Source organism: Sander vitreus, chromosome 16, assembly GCF_031162955.1.
Source record: "Sander vitreus isolate 19-12246 chromosome 16, sanVit1, whole genome shotgun sequence".
Lineage (NCBI taxonomy): Eukaryota > Metazoa > Chordata > Actinopteri > Perciformes > Percidae > Sander > Sander vitreus.
In genome coordinates, this window is record NC_135870.1 from 30192479 (window position 1) to 30211652 (window position 19174).

Genomic DNA, 19174 nt, shown 5'->3' on the forward strand with positions numbered 1-19174 from the left:
GCAGGTAGTCCTCTGATAACCTCTCTGACGTTCTGTTTTTTTAGCAGAATGCAGCAGGTGGGATCATCGCCAAACTCAGAACTGTTCCCATACCTGGCCTAAAGAAGGTGCACTAACACTCCTCATAAACCTGTTGATCAATGTCTTGTGAACCCCCCCCCGAAACCTTCCCCCTGTGTGATTTTGCTTCAGTTTGGAATGGATTCTTTGTTACTAACAGAGCACAGTTTTCCTTGCAACTTTGTTCTTTTCTTTATCATGCCCCTTCTCTACATCTCTGACCATAGGCGTATGTTCTAGGGGGTTACAACCCCCCCCTCCCAATAATCAGAAGTGTCCTGGGCAAGCCCCCAAATATCTAATAATAAGTTCCTTTACGTAATTAAAGACATTTGCACCATGAATCGATGCAAAAATAGCATTCACCAGAATGCAGGAAATGAAATGTTTGATACGCTCAAAACAAAAAAGATCTCCGCTCTTGACTGATCCCAGATCAGAGCAGATAGTTTCACAACTGGAGCCAGCTGCACACAGAAACCTATTCATTTTTCATGACATCATAGTCGTTGGCCTGCGATTAGTGTGATGATGCTAACTCCATCTAGAGGTTACTCACTGCAGTTACATACTGAGCCGTTCCAGCAGTCTTGTGCTGTGTGCCATCCTTCTATGTGTGCATGACAAGACCAAACAACATTTCTGTCCTATCTTCCAAAGGCTCCTCCTGGGGGCGTGGGACATACTGTATGTTTCAAAGTGAACTGATCATTGAAATGAAGCAGTTTTGATGTGGGCCGAGGAACATTTGGACACTAAACTTGTTCTATAACCCTTCTTTAAACACATATGACTGAAGATGTTAATCCCGTGCGTTTATTCTCTTCCTCTACGTACTTCTCGTGAGCACAAGATACTTTTTGGTGCGCACAAGATACTTTTCTCGTGAGCATGCGAAAGTATCTCGTGCTCATAAGAAACCATTCTAAGGCTAGCAAAATTATGCTAACAAAGTACTGCTAACATTATGTTAATATTTCACATTCACAGCATGAAATCGGTTAACAGTAACCCTATCATGTTTAAGTTTGTTGATGACACTATCAGGTACATTTCTTTGCGTTTTCAGGAGGATGAATACCTCCTCCTCGGCAGCCGTTCTGCCTGGTATTCAGATTGGAAAACATCTCATGCTCACGAGAAAAAATCCCCAAGTCCCTTTAGGTATTTCCTCTTAACCAGGATTTAAGAACTCATTTTAGTTCACGGGCCACATAGAACCCAATCTGATCTCTAGTGGACCGGACCAGTAAAACCATTGCCATGAGTCTGATAGTTCCATTCAATTCAATTCAATTTTCTTTATAGTGTCAAATCACAACAGGAGTTATCTCAGGACACTTTACAGATAGAGTAGGTCTAGACCACACTCTATAATTTACAAAGACCCAACAATTTCCCCCCAAAGAGCAAGCATTTGCGCGGAAAACGTCCTTTATACAGGCAGAAACCTCAGACAGACCCTGAGTCTTGATGGGCAGCCATCTGCTGCTGCTGGTTGGGAAACAGAGACACTGATACAGATATACAGATATGGAAAAAATATGATTCATAATAATTATAGCAGTTGGTAGGAACTTTTTGGAAAACCCTCTGTGTCCACTTTTCTCCTTTTTGACGAATACATTTCCCCCTGGCAGCTCCTTCGTGAACAGTAGCACTTGACAGTGTTGTGTATCACGTAGCCTGTATGGAAGCATACGTAAACCCAAATGTACTCACCTTTTGCCAATGGGTAGACTCATTTCGGTACTTTTTCTCCTTCATCTTAGAGGACTTATTGGGACTTTAGCTTATTCACCGTATCCCCCAGAGTTAGATAAGTCCATACATACCCTTCTCATCTCTGTTCGTGTCGTAATTAACTAAGGGGTGGTGATGGCGCAGTGGATATGACACATGCCTCTGGGTTCGAATCCCACTGCGATACATCAACCAATGTGTCCCTGAGCAAGACACTTAACCCCTAGTTGCTCCAGAGGCGTGCAACCTCTGACATATGTAGCAACTGTAAGTTGCTTTGGATAAAAGCATCAGCTAAATGTAATGTAACTCTGTCTGACGCACCACAGCTAGCCTAGCTTAGCACAGACCCTGGAGGTAACCGGCTCCATCTAGCCTACTGCTCGATAAGTGACAAAATAACACCAAGGCGAAGCACTGCTACTTGGGCGGAGTGATTTGCTCGTAGCACCTGAGAAGCCCCGTGGTGAGGAGTTTGCCGTTCTGCGAACAAATCACTCCGCCGAAGTAGCAGAAGTAGCAGTGCTTCGCCTTTCTGATAATATAGTTTGTTTACTGTTAGAAGATGGCTGTGTCTCATGTGACCTTGTTATTTGTACACGCTGTGACTATCCAAATCACAACATGTAAATAGGAACATGTTGGCGTTATTTTGTCACTTATTGGGAGCAGTAGGCTAGTTGGAGCCGGTTAAGCTAGGCTAAGCTAAGCTAGGCTAGCGGTGGTCAGACAGAGTTACGACATGCACGGAGATGAGAAGGGTATGTATGGACTTATCTATCTCTGGGGGTTACGGGACAAAGTCCCAATAAGGCGGCGTGTTCCTTTAAGTCAAGGGTGAATGAGTTCTGAATGTGAAGAGAACTACACATCAAATTCTAATGTTTTATTGAACCTAAACATTCAGAGGGCAAGTCTATCACTAGAACACGGGTTATAAACTAACAGTGGCACCCTGCTTAATTCACTCAATGCAGATGACTTTTTAGCAGTGCACCATGTATGTGTTTTATGTGTTTTCACTCAGTTTTTCCTCTTAAACATTGTCTTCTCTGATCAACTGACAGAACCGGGGATCTCGACACAACACCACAGATAATTTAAATCCTTATGAAACCAGAGTGCCCAATAATCAAGCAGGTGGAAAAGGTAAGGACGTTTAAGCACACTTGTATTCAAAAGATTGCTAACTTGCTGGTACATTAGTCCTACTGTAGCTTCCCTGCACTCTTATGAGCTCATGCTGTTACTTCGGTAGAACTTCTTAGGTAGGAGGAAGCTGAGACACCAGAGACCACAGTGAATGCATCGCTCTCAGGTTTAAGAAGGAACTGTTAGTTAGAGAATGTTACTCTGGTTTACTTGCCAAAAAGTTGGTTCAAACTAAGGTCATACCTCTGACTGGGCAGATAGCCAATCATAGTTTAGGATAATGGGGTGGCACCTTGGCTAGCCAATCAGATTTCAACTCCCTGGAGAAACCGACTGAGGCAGACGTCGTGACATTATGTATGTTTTTGAAAGGCCCTGATGCACCATGCTGTCCTGCCAGCAGGGCAAGGATCGGAAAGTGCTCATGACAAATGACGTTTTATCATTTAGGTTGGAAAAAAACAAACATTTAATGCAACACATTCATACTCCCAACTTGTCAAATACTGACGTTTGGTCAGGACTCCTTTAGCATAATTTTTTAACGCGCGTCACTTTTAGACAATAAACAGACATTTAATGAAAGTGCACAAAACAACACATGGTTAAACCTCATTATCTCTTACCAGTGTATCTCTGTGTGTACTTCGTCCACAGCAATCCCACCAATCAGTCCCAAAACCTCCCAGTTGGAAAGAAAATGCCCTAAACATATTCTTTGTAAATCTTTACAATCATTCCCGAAAGAACCAAGCAGGCCTGTCTTGTTGATTTGAAATTTTCTACAAAACTTAAAAACAAAGTTTGTTGTTGCTTCCGGAAACAAACAAGTTTTGCAAGGAGAGGGACATCCGGCGGAAGATCCGGCAATCCGGTAAATAAACTGTTGTCGATCCAGACTACATGCATGGCAAAAGCACTGGGTGGGGTTTCAGTGACACGCAGGACATAACGGGACATGAACCCCGATCTCCTGGGTGGAAGTCCTGTGTTGTTTGACCCAACAGATTTTTGGTCTTTTTTACTACCCCCTTTTTTAATGATATCTATGTCTTCACTTCACATACAAGTTTGCATACTGTGCAAGACAGACTGATGTGTCAATCACTCAAATGTGTCATGGTCATTTCTCCATCAGAGGCCATGCCAATGGACACGGAGGTGTATGAGAGTCCATACGCAGACCCAGATGAACTAAGGAGTTCCACAGTGGATCGCAGCCAGCTCTTCTTGGAGGATGGAGAACTGGGCTCTGGGAACTTTGGTACAGTCATGAAGGGCATCTACAAGATGAGAAAGTATGCTAAATCACATAACATCACATTAAAGGGCAACTATTATATAACATGTTCAGGATTATACTTGCAACATGTTTACATGCTTTAATGTTTTTTTCTCATACTGCTCATGGCTGCTGCACCTGTATTCACCCTGTGAATGAAATGCTCTGTAGGAGCGCCTGTCTCTTTAATCTCTCCTCCCGAAAAAGCCCAGTCTGCTCTGATTGGCCAGCGCGCTTCCTGGACTCTCTGGAGCCTCCGCTCCTTGTTTCACTAGTTGAAGCTGGAGCTACTGCAACAGAGTATATAGCAGGACTTTGTACTGTGAAAAATAGCCAATAGGGCTTCTGAACCAAATATTACACAACCAGACATGTCCCAGCAGTAAAGTGACCGGAATTTGGGGAGAAATGACCAGCATTGGCCGAGATTACTGCTATGTCGCGACAAGTCATAGAAGGCCGGCTAAGAGTTGCGTAATACTTAGCCGAGAGTAGAAAAAACTGTTGAAACCGGAGTGTTCAGAATATTTGGAATTCTGAACGTTTTAGCTCAGAGGGATTTGTCTCATTATTTTAACATCGTAGATATGACAGAAAACATGGAAAAGCATAATATGTCACCTTTAAACCTCCGTACACACAACACCAACATCTCCAGTTGAATCGCCCAGTATGTCATGATACCATGATTATGATTGCCCGACCTCTGCAGACTTTACTACGCCAATGTTTGCTGAGGCCGACCGAACGAAGCCTGGTTGCACAAACACGCCCACCTAGCTCGAAGTTACTAAGCTAGCAAAGACTAAAAGCTAGTCTAAGAAGCAAGCCCATATGCTACGTTGCTAGCCAGCTACCCCAGCCAGCGCAGCACCAGGGGACACTGCAGGCTGGTGGCCAGCATCAGTGCTCGTTCTAACCTTGCAGATCCAGTGGGTAGTCGGGCCGACAGGAATCAGACCCCTGGCGCTGGGGTTTGTGTTGGCTGAATTTGAGTTGCTACAGCAGCTAACCAAAGGCCTCGCTTCTCAGTCAGCTACCACCACAAATAGAATGTAATTCGGTGGGAAACACTGTACTTAATAGATCTAACGAACAATTTGAAGCAAATCATTTAACCTGAATTTAGAGTACAATGACACATCCGCAATGAGATAATGTTAATAATCTTTAGAATATAACTCCCCACACCAATATTGCAAACAGTGCACATTTTATTGTTTTTGACACTGATGGTCTGTGGGCGACTAAAACTGTGTGTAACGTTAATGACAGTGCTGTGAAGATTGTTATGTTGAATATGACTGTTGAGAAATAATAATGCTAACATATACTGTAAATAAAATGATACTAGAATTTCACTCAGCAAAAAAACTGGAGCACAGACTTTTTAAACGGTCTGTTGGTACAATTAGTACAAATACATCAAAGCCATATTACTTAAATTACAGTATTTGCATGAAAAGTTCCCCACAAGACACCAAGAGCACAAACACAGCCCAGAGGTCAAATGCCTCAGCTAAGCTGACAGCTAGTGGTTCACCCCTTGTGACGGCAGCCACCTGCCAGTCAAAACAGCCCTCCCCTTAATTATGCAGAACTTTAGCCTTAATATACGGGTTCATAAATAACGGGTGAGTTATATAAGAATTCTGCCCAGTACAGTTGTCATGAAGGGGGAAATTAGCTAAGGAGACCAAAACAGTTTTTTGTACCAGACTGTAAACATTGTCATTTTAACATGGGGATCTATGGGGATTGCACTCAACTGCAAAACTTTACAGGCGTGTTTGCGCTGTAATGTCATTATCATAATATCAATATCTTTTGTGAATCAGAACTTATGACTTGAGCAGATAACGGTTGCAAGTGATGTGCAATTCATGTTGCTATCAGCAGCCGCAATCCATTCTTTGTGAATTTGCCCGTCTTTATAGTATTGATCTTTTGACTCAGTTTGTGTACTTTTCTACCCCTTATTCCACCCTTTGTTGTATTACTGATTATATGCGGATGATCTTTTTTTGTGTTGTCTAAAACATGTGGCTTACTGGGCTAGAGCCAACATTTCTGTAAGGTGCATCTGTGGTGCGTGTGGCGCATCCATCCTAATGCTACCCCTTCCCATGTACTAGGACAGAGAAGCCAGTTGCAGTCAAAATCCTGAAGAATGATGATAACCTCCAATCAGTAACCGATGAAATGCTGCGAGAAGCCAATGTCATGCAACAGCTGGACAACCCTTATATCGTCCGGATGATCGGTATATGTGAGGCAGAGAGCCTCATGCTGGTCATGGAGCTGGCTGAGCTGGGACCGCTCCACAAGTTCCTGCAGAAACACAAGTATGTACTCGGAGGCATAGTGATACACACCTGTTTGGTTTGGTTTGAAATGGGATTGTTAAGGATACGGCAGATATGGCAGTGTATGTTCATTCCTAGAGGCTGAGGATGTGATGTCCTCTGTGGATGTCCTTTTTTTTAAATTCCATTTTACTCTGAATTGAACATCAAAGATAAGGCAGGACAGTGCACTTTGTATTAAAGTTGCAAATTTAAATGTATTATCTGTAGTGAAGTATAGGGACGCTATGAGCCATAAGGAACCTAAACATGCAAATATATTTACATAGCATTTCCATGTTTAGTTATACTTCAATTATCATGAAAAGCTGCACAATTAATTTCATGATAATAAGTTACATTTTATTGTGTCCTCAAAAAAACTGTCCCACTATATACATATATATTTATGCTGAGCCTGGGCCCAACCCACATAGACTGTTATTCCAAAATATTAAAAAGACCATACACTTATGTTAATTTGTCATGATAGCGCGGGTGGTTTGAAATTGAAAGGAAATGCAAATGGCCTCCAATGTTTCTAATTGAGCAATGCAGCTGGAAGTGCAGTGGTTGAGTAGGACTCCTCCCACAGTCCGTGCACTTCAAATGAATTGGGAATTATAAATGATTGAGGACTTGTCAATGCCAAAATGAAAAGTGTAGCGTTTAGAACTAAAGTTTTAATTCAGTTCAGATGGCTGTGAAGCAAATGTTTCAACTATAATTAAAAGCCATTCACGATCGCCTGGAAAGCTCACATGGTAGAGCGCGCGCCCATATATAGAGGTTTACTCCTCGACGCAGTGGACGCAGGCTCGGCTCAGACCTGCAGTCATATACCCGCTCTCTTCCCTTTCATGTCTTCAGCTGTCCTGTGGAAATAAAGGCCGAAAAATGCCCCCAAAAAAATAAGATAGCAAAAAACTTAAAGCCATTTACACTTTGATATTGATAAACCAGTTTTAAAGATGATGTTCAGAATTGAAGGCATCTCAAAAGATTGTTAGTGATCAGCCTGTCATCTTTATATTTTGAGGTTTACAGTTAAAATAATTAGACTAACAGATACTTTTATAATTAAGATAACAATTAAGATAAACAATTGATCATCTTTAGGCAAACAACGGTGAAGAACATCACGGAGCTGGTCCACCAGGTGTCTATGGGGATGAAGTACCTGGAGGAGCATAACTTTGTCCACAGAGACCTGGCTGCCAGGAACGTGCTGCTGGTCACGCAGCACTACGCTAAGATCAGCGACTTTGGCCTCTCCAAAGCTGTCGCTGAGGAGCAGAACTACTACAAGGTAACAGCTGGGAGGCTGTGGGCCAAGCATGAAGCACAAATAAATACATATTTCATTTTCTTACATGATCTGTCACTGTTATCACATCAAATCTTTATTTCATATGATGAAATGAAGCAGAAGATCTATTTGCACCAAAAGTCTTGATGGTCCACTGCATTGGTCCCTTTTATATGTGCATTAAAGTGATGATAGGCCTGCTGGCCTATAGGTAAGGTAGTCACTGAGGTAGCCATCCACAGATACAGCTCATCCTGAGGAGTCACTGTGACACATGATGATTTATAAAACCATGCCAACAATTATTATTTTAATAGCTTAGTATTATATGCACTAAAAAGGGGGGGCGATCACGGAAGGCTTGTATCATGTGGACACGCCGACAGTTTTGTTGTTATTACTTAGAATTCCTCATGGGGGAGACAGAAACTACGCACTATAGCTTTAATATGCAACTTCATTTTATACAATAAATGTAGTAGGGGCTCCCTGCTCCCTCTCTCTCTCAGTTAGGGGTCCTTGGTTTAAATAAAGGTGAAGACCCCTGCCGTAAATGAAACGTTGTCAATATAGACTAACGAGCACCTATCTGCTTCCTTGTGTGTCTCAACTTGCTATGAGCATATTGTAAACGTCGCTGCCCATCAGTTGGTCATAGTCAGTCAAAACAGGAGATCTGTGCTTGCTCATCACACAAAAGAATATGAGAATGAGCCTTAGAATAACATCCCACAGAATCCCACAATACGGCACACTGCATTCTGAGGCTGGAAATTATCAATATGAGCTGAAGTCCTAGCCACTAATGTTTTGTGTGTCTCCTCCTCCAGGCCAAGGGTCATGGGAAGTGGCCAGTGAAATGGTACGCTCCTGAGTGTATAAACTACTTCAAATTCTCTTCCAAAAGTGATGTGTGGAGCTTCGGGGTGCTCATGTGGGAGGCCTTCTCCTACGGCCAGAAACCATACAAGGTAGAAACATCTTACACCAGCCGGAGACATGACAACGCTTTGTTCACACAACAAATCACTCACACAGTGGGGGAAGTAGTATTCAGAGCCTGTACTTACTAATACCACACCGTAAAAATACTCTGTTACAGTAAAAGTCCTGCAAGAAAATGTAAAAGTCTGTTAGTATCATCAGGAAAATGTAGTTAAAGTGTTAAAACATTGTGTAAAGTGTAAAGGATCCAACCAGGTGTGTGATTAATGGTCTGATCATCTCAGCTGGACTTGTAGCCGTTATATTGTTGGTTAGTTTACTTTAGAATCAAACATCAGATTTTATAAACTACATGTGTTTAGTGTGCAGAAATCTTAATGTGTAAAGTAACTAGTAACTAAAGCTGGAACAGATGAATGTAGTGGAGTAACTAAAGTAACTAGTAACTAAAGCTGGAACAGATGAATGTAGTGGAGTAACTAAAGTAACTAGTAACTAAAGCTGGAACAGATGAATGTAGTGGAGTAACTAAAGTAACTAGTAACTAAAGCTGGAACAGATGAATGTAGTGGAGTAACTAAAGTAACTAGTAACTAAAGCTGGAACAGATGAATGTAGTGGAGTAAAAAGTCCAATATTTCTCTCTGAAATGTAGCGGAGTAGAAGTAGAAAGTGGCATGAAAAGAAAAGACTCAAGTAAAGTACAAGTACCTCAACATCAGGACAGTACTGGAGTAAATGTAGCTAGATTCTAGATGCTAGAAGCTACATTTCACCACTGCTCACACACTCCCTTACTTTGCGACTTTGAGTTCGTGAAAAGCGCTATATAAATTCAATTTATTATTATTATTATTATTACTGGGGGCTAACAGCAGCAGTAGTAAAGGCACAACTAGGACCAAAATACTTCAAGACTAACCTTTTAAAATGTGTTCACTTTTAGTGCCGTTGTATTAAAATGTTCCTCTCATTGAGACTATTCCGTACTACTACTACTACTACTATTACTACTGTAATGTGCTCTGCAAAAGTGATTATTGACCTGTGTCACAATCCTCTTTGGGTGTAACTTCTGCACCTGCCCATTCCTGTGGTAATTGGTGTTACATGTGTGCTTGATGATGTCACCTTTAATCTGAATGCTCCGCTGTTCACAGGGAATGAAAGGAAATGATGTCATGCAGATGATTGAAAGTGGAAGTCGAATGGCAGCCCCGCTCAACTGTCCACCAGAGATGTATGACCTCATGAGTACCTGCTGGACATACAAGTAAGTGACAAGTTACTCTTTAAGTCAGGAGAGTCAAACTCAGCGTCACTAAGGGCCACATTGGAAAAAGAGAATCACATCAAGGGTCAGACGTGTAGAGATTATTGACATGCTTTAATTTAATCGAAAGTCAAACACCTTTGACTATATTATTGCATGTCTCATATGACTTTCTTACAGTTTGGCTGACATAAAGCAGTACAAAAGTTCCTTAGCCATCGTAGAGTTTAGCAAATCATGAAAAAAAGATGACTTTTTTTTTTGACAGCATCCTGTTTCACAGCCTGAATATGTAAACTCTCATGTTCTGGAGGAATTTCTGAGCGTCAAAGTCAACGAATCTGCCAAAGTCTGCTTTGAGTGTCGCGTACTTGCAGTTTAAAAGCAGTTTCCCGTCTTTTTGGTTTGGCGCACATCAGGTGGACCAAAACGTATTGTGAACCAAAATTGATATGTGGGCCAAGATTTCAAAACGTGTGAGAGGCCGGGTTTTGCCCGCAGGCCTTGAGTTTGACACGTGCTCTAAGTCATCACACGGAATAATAAGGGCAGCTCGCGTTTCAATCGTTGTCTCATTCTGCTGTTTTCATGTCTTACAGGTTGGATGAAAGGCCTGGATTCTCCATTGTTGAGCCGAGACTACGAGAGTATTATTACGACATTTCCCAGTGATTCCTCACATGGATGTTATGAGAGAACACAAACTGTTTGTTGATGAGAAAAACATTTAATCGCGTACGAATGACTTGTTTAGTGTTATGAAATATAAATGCTGTTGAAGAACATTGACTTCAACTGGAGGAATAATTCTAACTTTTAAACATATACCATAATTATGCAAATGCCATTTATTTTATTACTTTTCTTGTTCATTCCTGAATGTATACAATGTGGAAGTTGTAATAAACATATCCAAGTCTATCTTATTTTATGAACACAGATTCATGTTACATCTTGTTTCATAAACATATATATACTTTATTTAATCAGGAAATCACATCGAGATCAAGATCTCATTAGCAAGTGAGGTACAAAGTGAAATATCACAAAAATACAATTAAATGAAAATAAGAAAATATTGTAATATCAAGACAAGTAGACAGCAGTATGCAGGCATACTTGGAAAAAAATGTTTAACATGATTTCATACAAATGACAATGAAAAATGTTTAAAACCCATTCATGAAAAAAACAACACTAGAAAGTGAGAATTGCATTCATAATGACATTGATGCCAAAACAAAGACGTACGACTACACTATGTAAAACAGTCACAGTTGACCCTCTGAGGTCTAAGGGCATTTTTAGATATCTTGTAGAATTCTCATCTTAAGGGTTTTTGTATCTAACCTGATCCCCGTGTGTTTCATATCAAGATGTTCAGAACAAACTCAGCTTTCTGTAAAGTGAGACCCAAATTTGTCCTGAATCAATGTGTTAAGAGATAATTTGGCCCTAAAGCATAAATATTTCTCAAATCTCTTTAAAAAATATACCTACAGTACACTCAATTCTTTTGGTGCTTGAAATGAGTTTACAAAAGCCTTGGGTTAACATTTTGTAATATCACTTTTTGAGTAGGAGTGTTGTCAAACATGGTTTGGACTCACCGGTGCGTCTTTTGTCCTCAGAGGGTTAAAATGAACGAGGTCTCTAATCAGAATTTTGAATCGACCCGTTGGTATCAGTGCATCCATTTTTAGATTTCTCTGTAAATCATTCCAGAGAAATGGGGCAAAATATCTAAAGGCTGCCATTCTGAGATTACTTGGATTCATATAGCTGCACCATTGCAATGAATTTATAGTTCAACCCCAAACCCCCAAATCCCTGAATGAAGGTCTGGTTGTTTCAGTGTGATGGAACAGCTGAACGTCCTGTGGTTATCAGTAGGATGGGTGTTTCTGTACTCACATATGAATACATTCCATCATTGTGACTCATAAGTATGTATATTTTATCATAACTTTATTGTGTACCAACCAATACAGGCTTATGCATTTTTTTTCACTTATCTGTGGTACAAAAAGACTGAACAAAATATACAAAAATAGAATATTTGACAAACGAAATACAAAATAACTTAATAATAATAATTAAATGAACTGCCTTGTATACCAATAGTAAAAATATACATATACATTTAATTAGAGGTCTAGTCAGGAAACAGAAGGTGGCCATTACACATGTCATACACGGTCGAGATTTCACATTTTTCAAAGTTTTTTTTTAAACATTTTATTTGTATAACATATATATACATATAAACATATTACATTTTTGAAAGTTAAAAATAAAGGTTTAGAACCAGTAAATCTACCTCTTCTTTGGCCATTACGATTAGACAATTATACATAATTTCATTTTTTTTTTTTGTCCTTCATTATAGTACCAAATTCAATATCATGAAATCCAATTTGGGTGAGTGAGTGTCCTTTTCACATATCCATGACTCATGTTTAATGCTAACACCTGTCAGTAGGTAGTGTTAAGGTAGTGTCCAGGAAATCCATTGATATTTCAAACATGAGAGAGTAGAATTTCTCCAAAACGACAGAGCTTTGTTACAGTTTCAAGCTTTTGGTTGACTTTACTTTAAAACAGGTATGTGGTGTCAGTAAACATCAGCTAATAAAATGGATTAAAGAAAAGTTCATGATGAAATTGGCTCAGATCAACCTTCTAGTATCCACGACGTTCCACTTCCGGGATTGCGCCATTGCCGACGAAAATTCCGCCGGATGTCCTTCTTGTCAGCCGGATGTCTGTTACCTTCCTCTTTCTTTGTGTTGGCGTTCTAAACTCTGGTGGATTTATGAGGACTATGGTTAACTGCTCTAGCCTGGTTGACACCAGACCCTTCTCAGTTGTAACTGAGAAGGGTCTGGACAAGGTTCATTCACAGCTCATTTCCAAAGGGGCGTCACCAACGGACGCCGCTCAAATGCCTCTGGGCGCAATTGGATAGTCCTTCAACCAATCAGACCAACAATCTGGGTGACGTAGCAGCAACAACAGCATCAACAGGTGCTTAGGTGGCCGTCATGTGGAATGTAAACAAAAAGCTGCTTGCTGTCGCTGCGCTATCGTCATCATGTAAAGCCCGCCTCAACGGTTGTGATTGGTGCCTCGATTTGGAAAAATTGGAAATGGGCTTGAATGGGCTCATGGCCAGACTGACTTGCAGAGCAAATCTCAAATTTGCAGGAAGTTGGTCAGGGTTTTCCCAGGCTATAACTGCGCCTCAGATCCAGACAGCTAGCTAGACTCTCTGTCCAATCTGATTAAAACTACTTTTGAACGTCCACATGTTCCACCAAAACAAGTTCCTTCCTGAGACTATTTAGCAGAGGCACCATGGCTCTGTCCGGCACCTAAGACGATTGTGATTGGTTTAAAGAAATGCCAATAAACCAGAGCACGTTTTTCTCCCATCCAGACCCTCCTCCGCAATGCTGTAGAGGAAGGTCTGGCAATGCGAGACTAACCTTCTAGGAACACCAAGATGGATCACTGTCCTAAAATACAGATCCATCTGCCATCTACCAGAGAAACTGGCAAACACAATCCTAAATGATCTCTGAAAAAATAAGAAGAATCTTGTTCTTCCAAAGTAATATTTTTCAAAACTATTTAAAAAGTATTTAAATGTTCTGTTGTATATCACTTTATGGTGGCCTGTAAGGACAAAACGTGCCCGTATTCCAAACTGCAACACATTGTAAAACATAGATAATGCATCTCTCTTCACTTCTCATTTGATCAAATGAGTAGAGGACCAGACATTTATTTACCAAAAGTGAAACCCCCACTGTACAGAAGTGCAGCAGGATATAAAAATGTCTTTTTTGCTGTGAAACTCCAAAATCTAAACAGAGTCAGATTTGTTGAGACACAAATCTGTCTCTGATGGCTCTTAAACAAATGATTGTTGATGAAACTGAAACAGTTGGCTAAGTAACCCAGAACTTGTTTTTTTGTTTAGTTTTGTATCTGAGACCTAACTTAATGTGAATTATTAATTCCACTGTGAGAAAATTGAGATTAAAAATGTACAAATCCAGATGTGCATGGTGAGGTCATTGGGATACAGCTCTGCTGAGCTTGTTTGGAGCAGTCAGGAGTTTGTTCTGGTGAGTTGTGGGAAACTGCAGGTGGCAGCAGAGTCAAAGTGATGCCAGTCTGAATGTTGCACCAACAGCACAGCTGCTTTTCTTGTTTCTGAGTGTTCTTGTACACATATCTGTACGACATTATTCCCCTGACTGACAATGTTCACTTGTTCAGCTTGACTGGCCCGAATGTTGGCTCGACGGTTTTCTGGATTTGTGCCTTTTTGTAGGAACAGCTCGCACATCCAAACAAATTCTCCTGTTCAGGTGCGTTGGACGATAACATCAACTACGAAACAAAGGAAAAGAATTTTGCACTTCAGGATCACCTTTTATTTACAAAAACTAACGTTTTGGTCCCTCTGGACCTTCATCAAGAGTATCTCAAATAACACTCAAATCAAATCACTTTTTCTGGGATTTGGGGAGTTATTTTGTGTCTCTGGTGCTTCCACACGCATACACACTTGGAAAAAAAACACATCCGTGCTGTTCTGAGTGAGATACGGTTTCTGAATGTGTCCTGCCTTCAGTCTCCGGGTAACTGTTCAAAATCTGCAGGGCTTTTTACGTAACTAGCCGAAACGAGGGGCCTAGGGGGCTAACCGTTAGCATGCTAGCGCTAGCATGCTAGCTCATTCTCAATGGCAAAACACTGCTACAACACACACAAATTCACCCTAATCTACAAAATAAATTGTATAGAACTACTTCCATGTCCCTGTTCTGCAGGTATTCCACGCAAAGTTGGAAGTGTTCCCTCGTTTAGAAGAAGTCTCCCGGCTAATCCTGCCTTGTACAGGCCAAAGTTGGAGAAACAGCTAGCTAGCAATTGTGAGCTTACTTAGCTACTGCGCATGTGTGACTGCCAACAAAGATGTTACAGCAGTGAGAGGTCTCACTCTGGAGCTAAAACAGAGTTCTGAACACAGGGTGAAAAGAGGAGCTGCAGCAATGGGCAGTACAACAAAAATATGGTGTTTTTTGAAAATTAAACCATGTAAACCTATTCTGATACAATCTCAAATTACAGTTATGAACCTGAAAATGAGCATAATATGGCCACTTTAAATACATTTCTCCCCTCCCATTCTGTGTCCCCAGGTGTGGAACAATAGACAATCACGTCCCAATGGGAGTGTCTCTCAGTCAAGACAAGACACGTGTCATTTTGCACTCATACCAGCAAACACCATCCCAATTAAATTGCAATACTGCATAAAATAATTACATACATACATCAGGAATAAACAGTGACTCAAACATGTTTTGACTTGTTAGCCCTTAACCTCTAAAAATGTTCCTATGTGTGCCAATATATACACCCATTCATTTTTTTATTTTTTGGGGGCATGCTTTGCTCTGCTTTTATTAGATAGGAAAGCTGAGATATGAAAGGGGAGAGAGAGGAAGGAGGTCACAGGTCGGATTCAAACCCTGGACCTTCTGCGTCAAGAAATAAACATCTGCATATGTGCACCCGCTCTACCGACTGAGCTAACCGGCCACATCCATTTCATTTCCACATGCTCACATTCGTTTCAATTACAATACATATTCATTTTTCAATGCAGGGTGGCCGGTGAGGGATGCGATTAGCAAATTCATACATTATAAGGTTATTCATAGGTATTATACACCAGTCAAGCTTCATAAAATGGGATTAATGAAGGACAATCTGTGTTGGAAGTGTATGAATGTCAGAGGATCCTACCTCCATCTTTTGTGGGATTGCCCCCTGGTCTTTCCTTTTTGGAAACAAATCATAAAAACTATTGCCGATTGGTTGGCCACACCACTGCAGTACGAATCATTCTTAGACACTGGAAAAGCCAAGTAAGGCCTAGTTTTACAGACAGGCTGAAGTTAATGACAGACACAGCCTCATTTGAAGATCTTATTGCAAGACTGAATGATGGTAGGGGCATATTCTACCAGGTCTGGTCTCATTTCCTGCATTTTATTCAATTTGAACTGACTAGTGCCCCATAATTAATATTCTTATCAAGCCTAATTCAATCTCAATTCCCTCCCCACCCCTCCATCTTGTTTATTTATTTTAGTCTTCCTATTTTACTTATTATTTATGTGTGTGTGTTTTAATTGTGAATTTGTGTTGCTGTTTTTCTGTCTTTCTTGCCCAACAAAGTCTGCTCCAGCGCTGCGCTGTGCAGCAACAAACCGAGCCAGGCTACCTGCGAAACCTCAAAGATAATCTTTAACACATGTTGTTAAATGTGGTGTGTGTCTCACATGGAAAACAATAAAAAACTTTGATTACAATACATATTCAGACACATTTGTATTTGTGCCTTTAAACTAAAGCTTCCACCAGTCTTGTATAAAGTACTTGAAAGCAATACTAGAGTAAAAGTACAAGTATCTTACAAAGAAAATGACTTTGGTAGAAGTTAAAGTCACCTTTTAGAATGTTACTTGTGTAAAAGTCTTCAAGTATCTGGTATTTACTATACCTAAGTATCAAAAGTAATTTTCTGATATTAAATGTACTTAACTATTAGAAGTAAAAATAAAAAATAAAAACTTTGATTCTGAACTTTATTGTGGCATTCAGGGTTTCCACACCTTCTTAAACATCAAATTCAAAGTCTGACATTAAAGGTGCTCTAAGCGATGTTGGGTGACGTTACTTCTTGTTGATGTTGAAGTATTTTCAAACAAAACGAAGCTAGCTCGCCCCTCCCTCCTCCTCATCCCGTCCCCTCCCCCTCTCTTCCGCGCACTAACCCTCCAACCCCCACCCCCCAAATCCTTCTTGTTATTGGCTGGAACACTGGTTGTTATGGTTCGTGGGGCAGGTTGGCCAGTTTGTTTTTGTTGGAGTTTGTGGAGCCTGGGCTGTCTACAGAGACTGTGTTTTTTACAGTGTGTTCAGGGGACAGGCAGCTCGCGGATAATGAGGAGATGTTTGCTGTATGTGACAAAAAATGTTGTAGCCTAAAAAACGCGTGAAATCGCTTAGAGCACCTTTATCAAAGAAAAAAACAGAAACATAATTTTCATTTTTTGTTTTGTTCATTTCTTTTACTCCAACATACGAAAACATTTCTTGCAAATACAGCCACTGTTACGTTGGCGGCAGAGCCTGCAACAGGTGCTTCCATTATTATGCTTCCTCTTCTTCTTCTTCAGTTTAGGTCTATGGTTTTTGCACTTGGCAACAAACAGGCATTACGTCAACCAACTGGAATGGAGCTTGCATTAACTTGCAGTCTAACAATGGCCTTTCTGATTTTATTTTGTAGTAACGAGTAATGTAGACGCTTAGAGGAAATGCAGTGGAGTAAAAGTATACATTTTATTGAGGAAATATTATGGAGTACAGATACGCAAAAATTATACTTAAGTACAGTAACAAAGCATTTGTACTTTGTTAAAGGTACACTGTGTGAAACCCATTTCGGCCGCTTGTACCCTGGATCTCGTTCTTTCGGTCATGACCCAGTATAAATAAGTGAAGAATTAAATTGTTTATACATAACTAAAGTAGAAAAGTAGGAAACGTGGGTAGGACCAGAACTTTTTTTTTAATTTCTTCGTACTCCTTTTTTGAACATGGAAATCGTTATTTAAATCATTTACAATCATTTTGCAAGGATATGTTTGCATTTTGTTGGTATTTTGTTTTGTTGGCTTTCTTCCTTGTACTGAAATGCACGTTATTTATCTTTTATTTTAATTTTTAACATGACATACACGACTTTTTATCACTTTTTTCGACATACTATACTATGTCTTATTTCAAAATACTGTACTATGACTTTTTTCACTTTTTACAACATACTATAGTATGATTTTTTTATCACCTCTTTTCACATACCATACAATTACTTTTTCCCTCATATAATATAATGACATTTTTATCACTTTATTTGACAAACTATACTATGACTTTTTCAACATACCATGCTAGAGTTTTTCAATATATTATACTATGACTTTTTATCACTTTTTTGACATACTATACTATAACCTTTTTTATTCTACTTCGTTTAAGAATGCTTGATTCTGATTGGCTAGGAGGAGGGCATTAGCCCGGCAGGTTGCCCGCTGACTGAGCACAGCGTCATCAAATAGTAGATCAATACGCCGCTTGTATTTTTTTTCTATCACAGAAATTTCAGGTCCATTGTAAAAATGAACCTTGTTTAAAAAGTTTCTAAAATGTGTCGGAAATCTATCGGAGGGTCAGTCCATACATAGTTAGTTATCAACGTTAGTTATCAGTTATCAACGTTAGTGATCAGATGCAGCCTTGTGTGGTTGCTATAGAAACTAATTAACGTTAGCTACAGTTGAGCTAACGACGAGGACGACGGAATGACAAAAGAAAAAGACGAGGCCCAGGGTCCCCGTTAACGAGATCTGACAGATGAGGAGCTCGTACCACTGAAGACGGGGCCCTTGAATCAAACACCAAAAAGGCGACTGCCTTTGCTATCGAGGTTTTCACCGAGTGGACGAGCCACCAGAAGGACAGACAGTGTTGTGTGGTTGCTATAGAAACTAATTAGCTACAGCTGAGCTAACGTTATTCACCGTAGATCTAAAGGGGACTACTTTTTGAGGGAGATGAACTCAAACAGAGTATACATTTAATAAGCATGCAATAAGAATAAGAAAAAGCATAAATATTAAAGTATTTGAATTGTTTTGTTATGTTGGCAAAAAGAAGTAGAATCAACGGGATCATCACCTCAAGGCAGGGCAATAAACTGTTTGATATGATACTACTATACTACTACTTTTTTACGCCATACTATGCTATGACTTTTTGTTACGTTTTTCGGCAAACAATACTACGACTTTTATGACTTTTTTCGACAAACTATTCTATGACTTTTTTATCACTTCTTTTCACATACCATACCGTACAATGACTTTTTTTCCTCATACAATATTATGTAATTTTGTAACTTTTGTTTGCATGCT

At 40.0% G+C, this 19174-nt stretch overlaps 1 protein-coding gene across 2 annotated transcripts in view; it reads left to right on the top strand.

Moving 5' to 3' along the window:
- Positions 1 to 11030, top strand: part of syk (spleen tyrosine kinase) — a 32550-nt gene extending 21520 nt beyond the window's left edge. Inside the window, exons 8-15 of one of the 2 annotated variants that reach the window (XM_078271375.1) lie at positions 45 to 107; positions 2871 to 2952; positions 4094 to 4253; positions 6373 to 6582; positions 7702 to 7891; positions 8722 to 8862; positions 9997 to 10109; positions 10709 to 11030. In XM_078271375.1, coding sequence (XP_078127501.1) covers positions 45 to 107; positions 2871 to 2952; positions 4094 to 4253; positions 6373 to 6582; positions 7702 to 7891; positions 8722 to 8862; positions 9997 to 10109; positions 10709 to 10781 — 1032 coding nt within the window. In that variant the 3' untranslated portion in view covers positions 10782 to 11030. The remainder of the gene's footprint in view (positions 1 to 44; positions 108 to 2870; positions 2953 to 4093; positions 4254 to 6372; positions 6583 to 7701; positions 7892 to 8721; positions 8863 to 9996; positions 10110 to 10708) is intronic. The other variant, XM_078271376.1, reaches the window with a different exon arrangement.
- The last annotated feature ends 8144 nt before the right edge of the window (positions 11031 to 19174 follow it).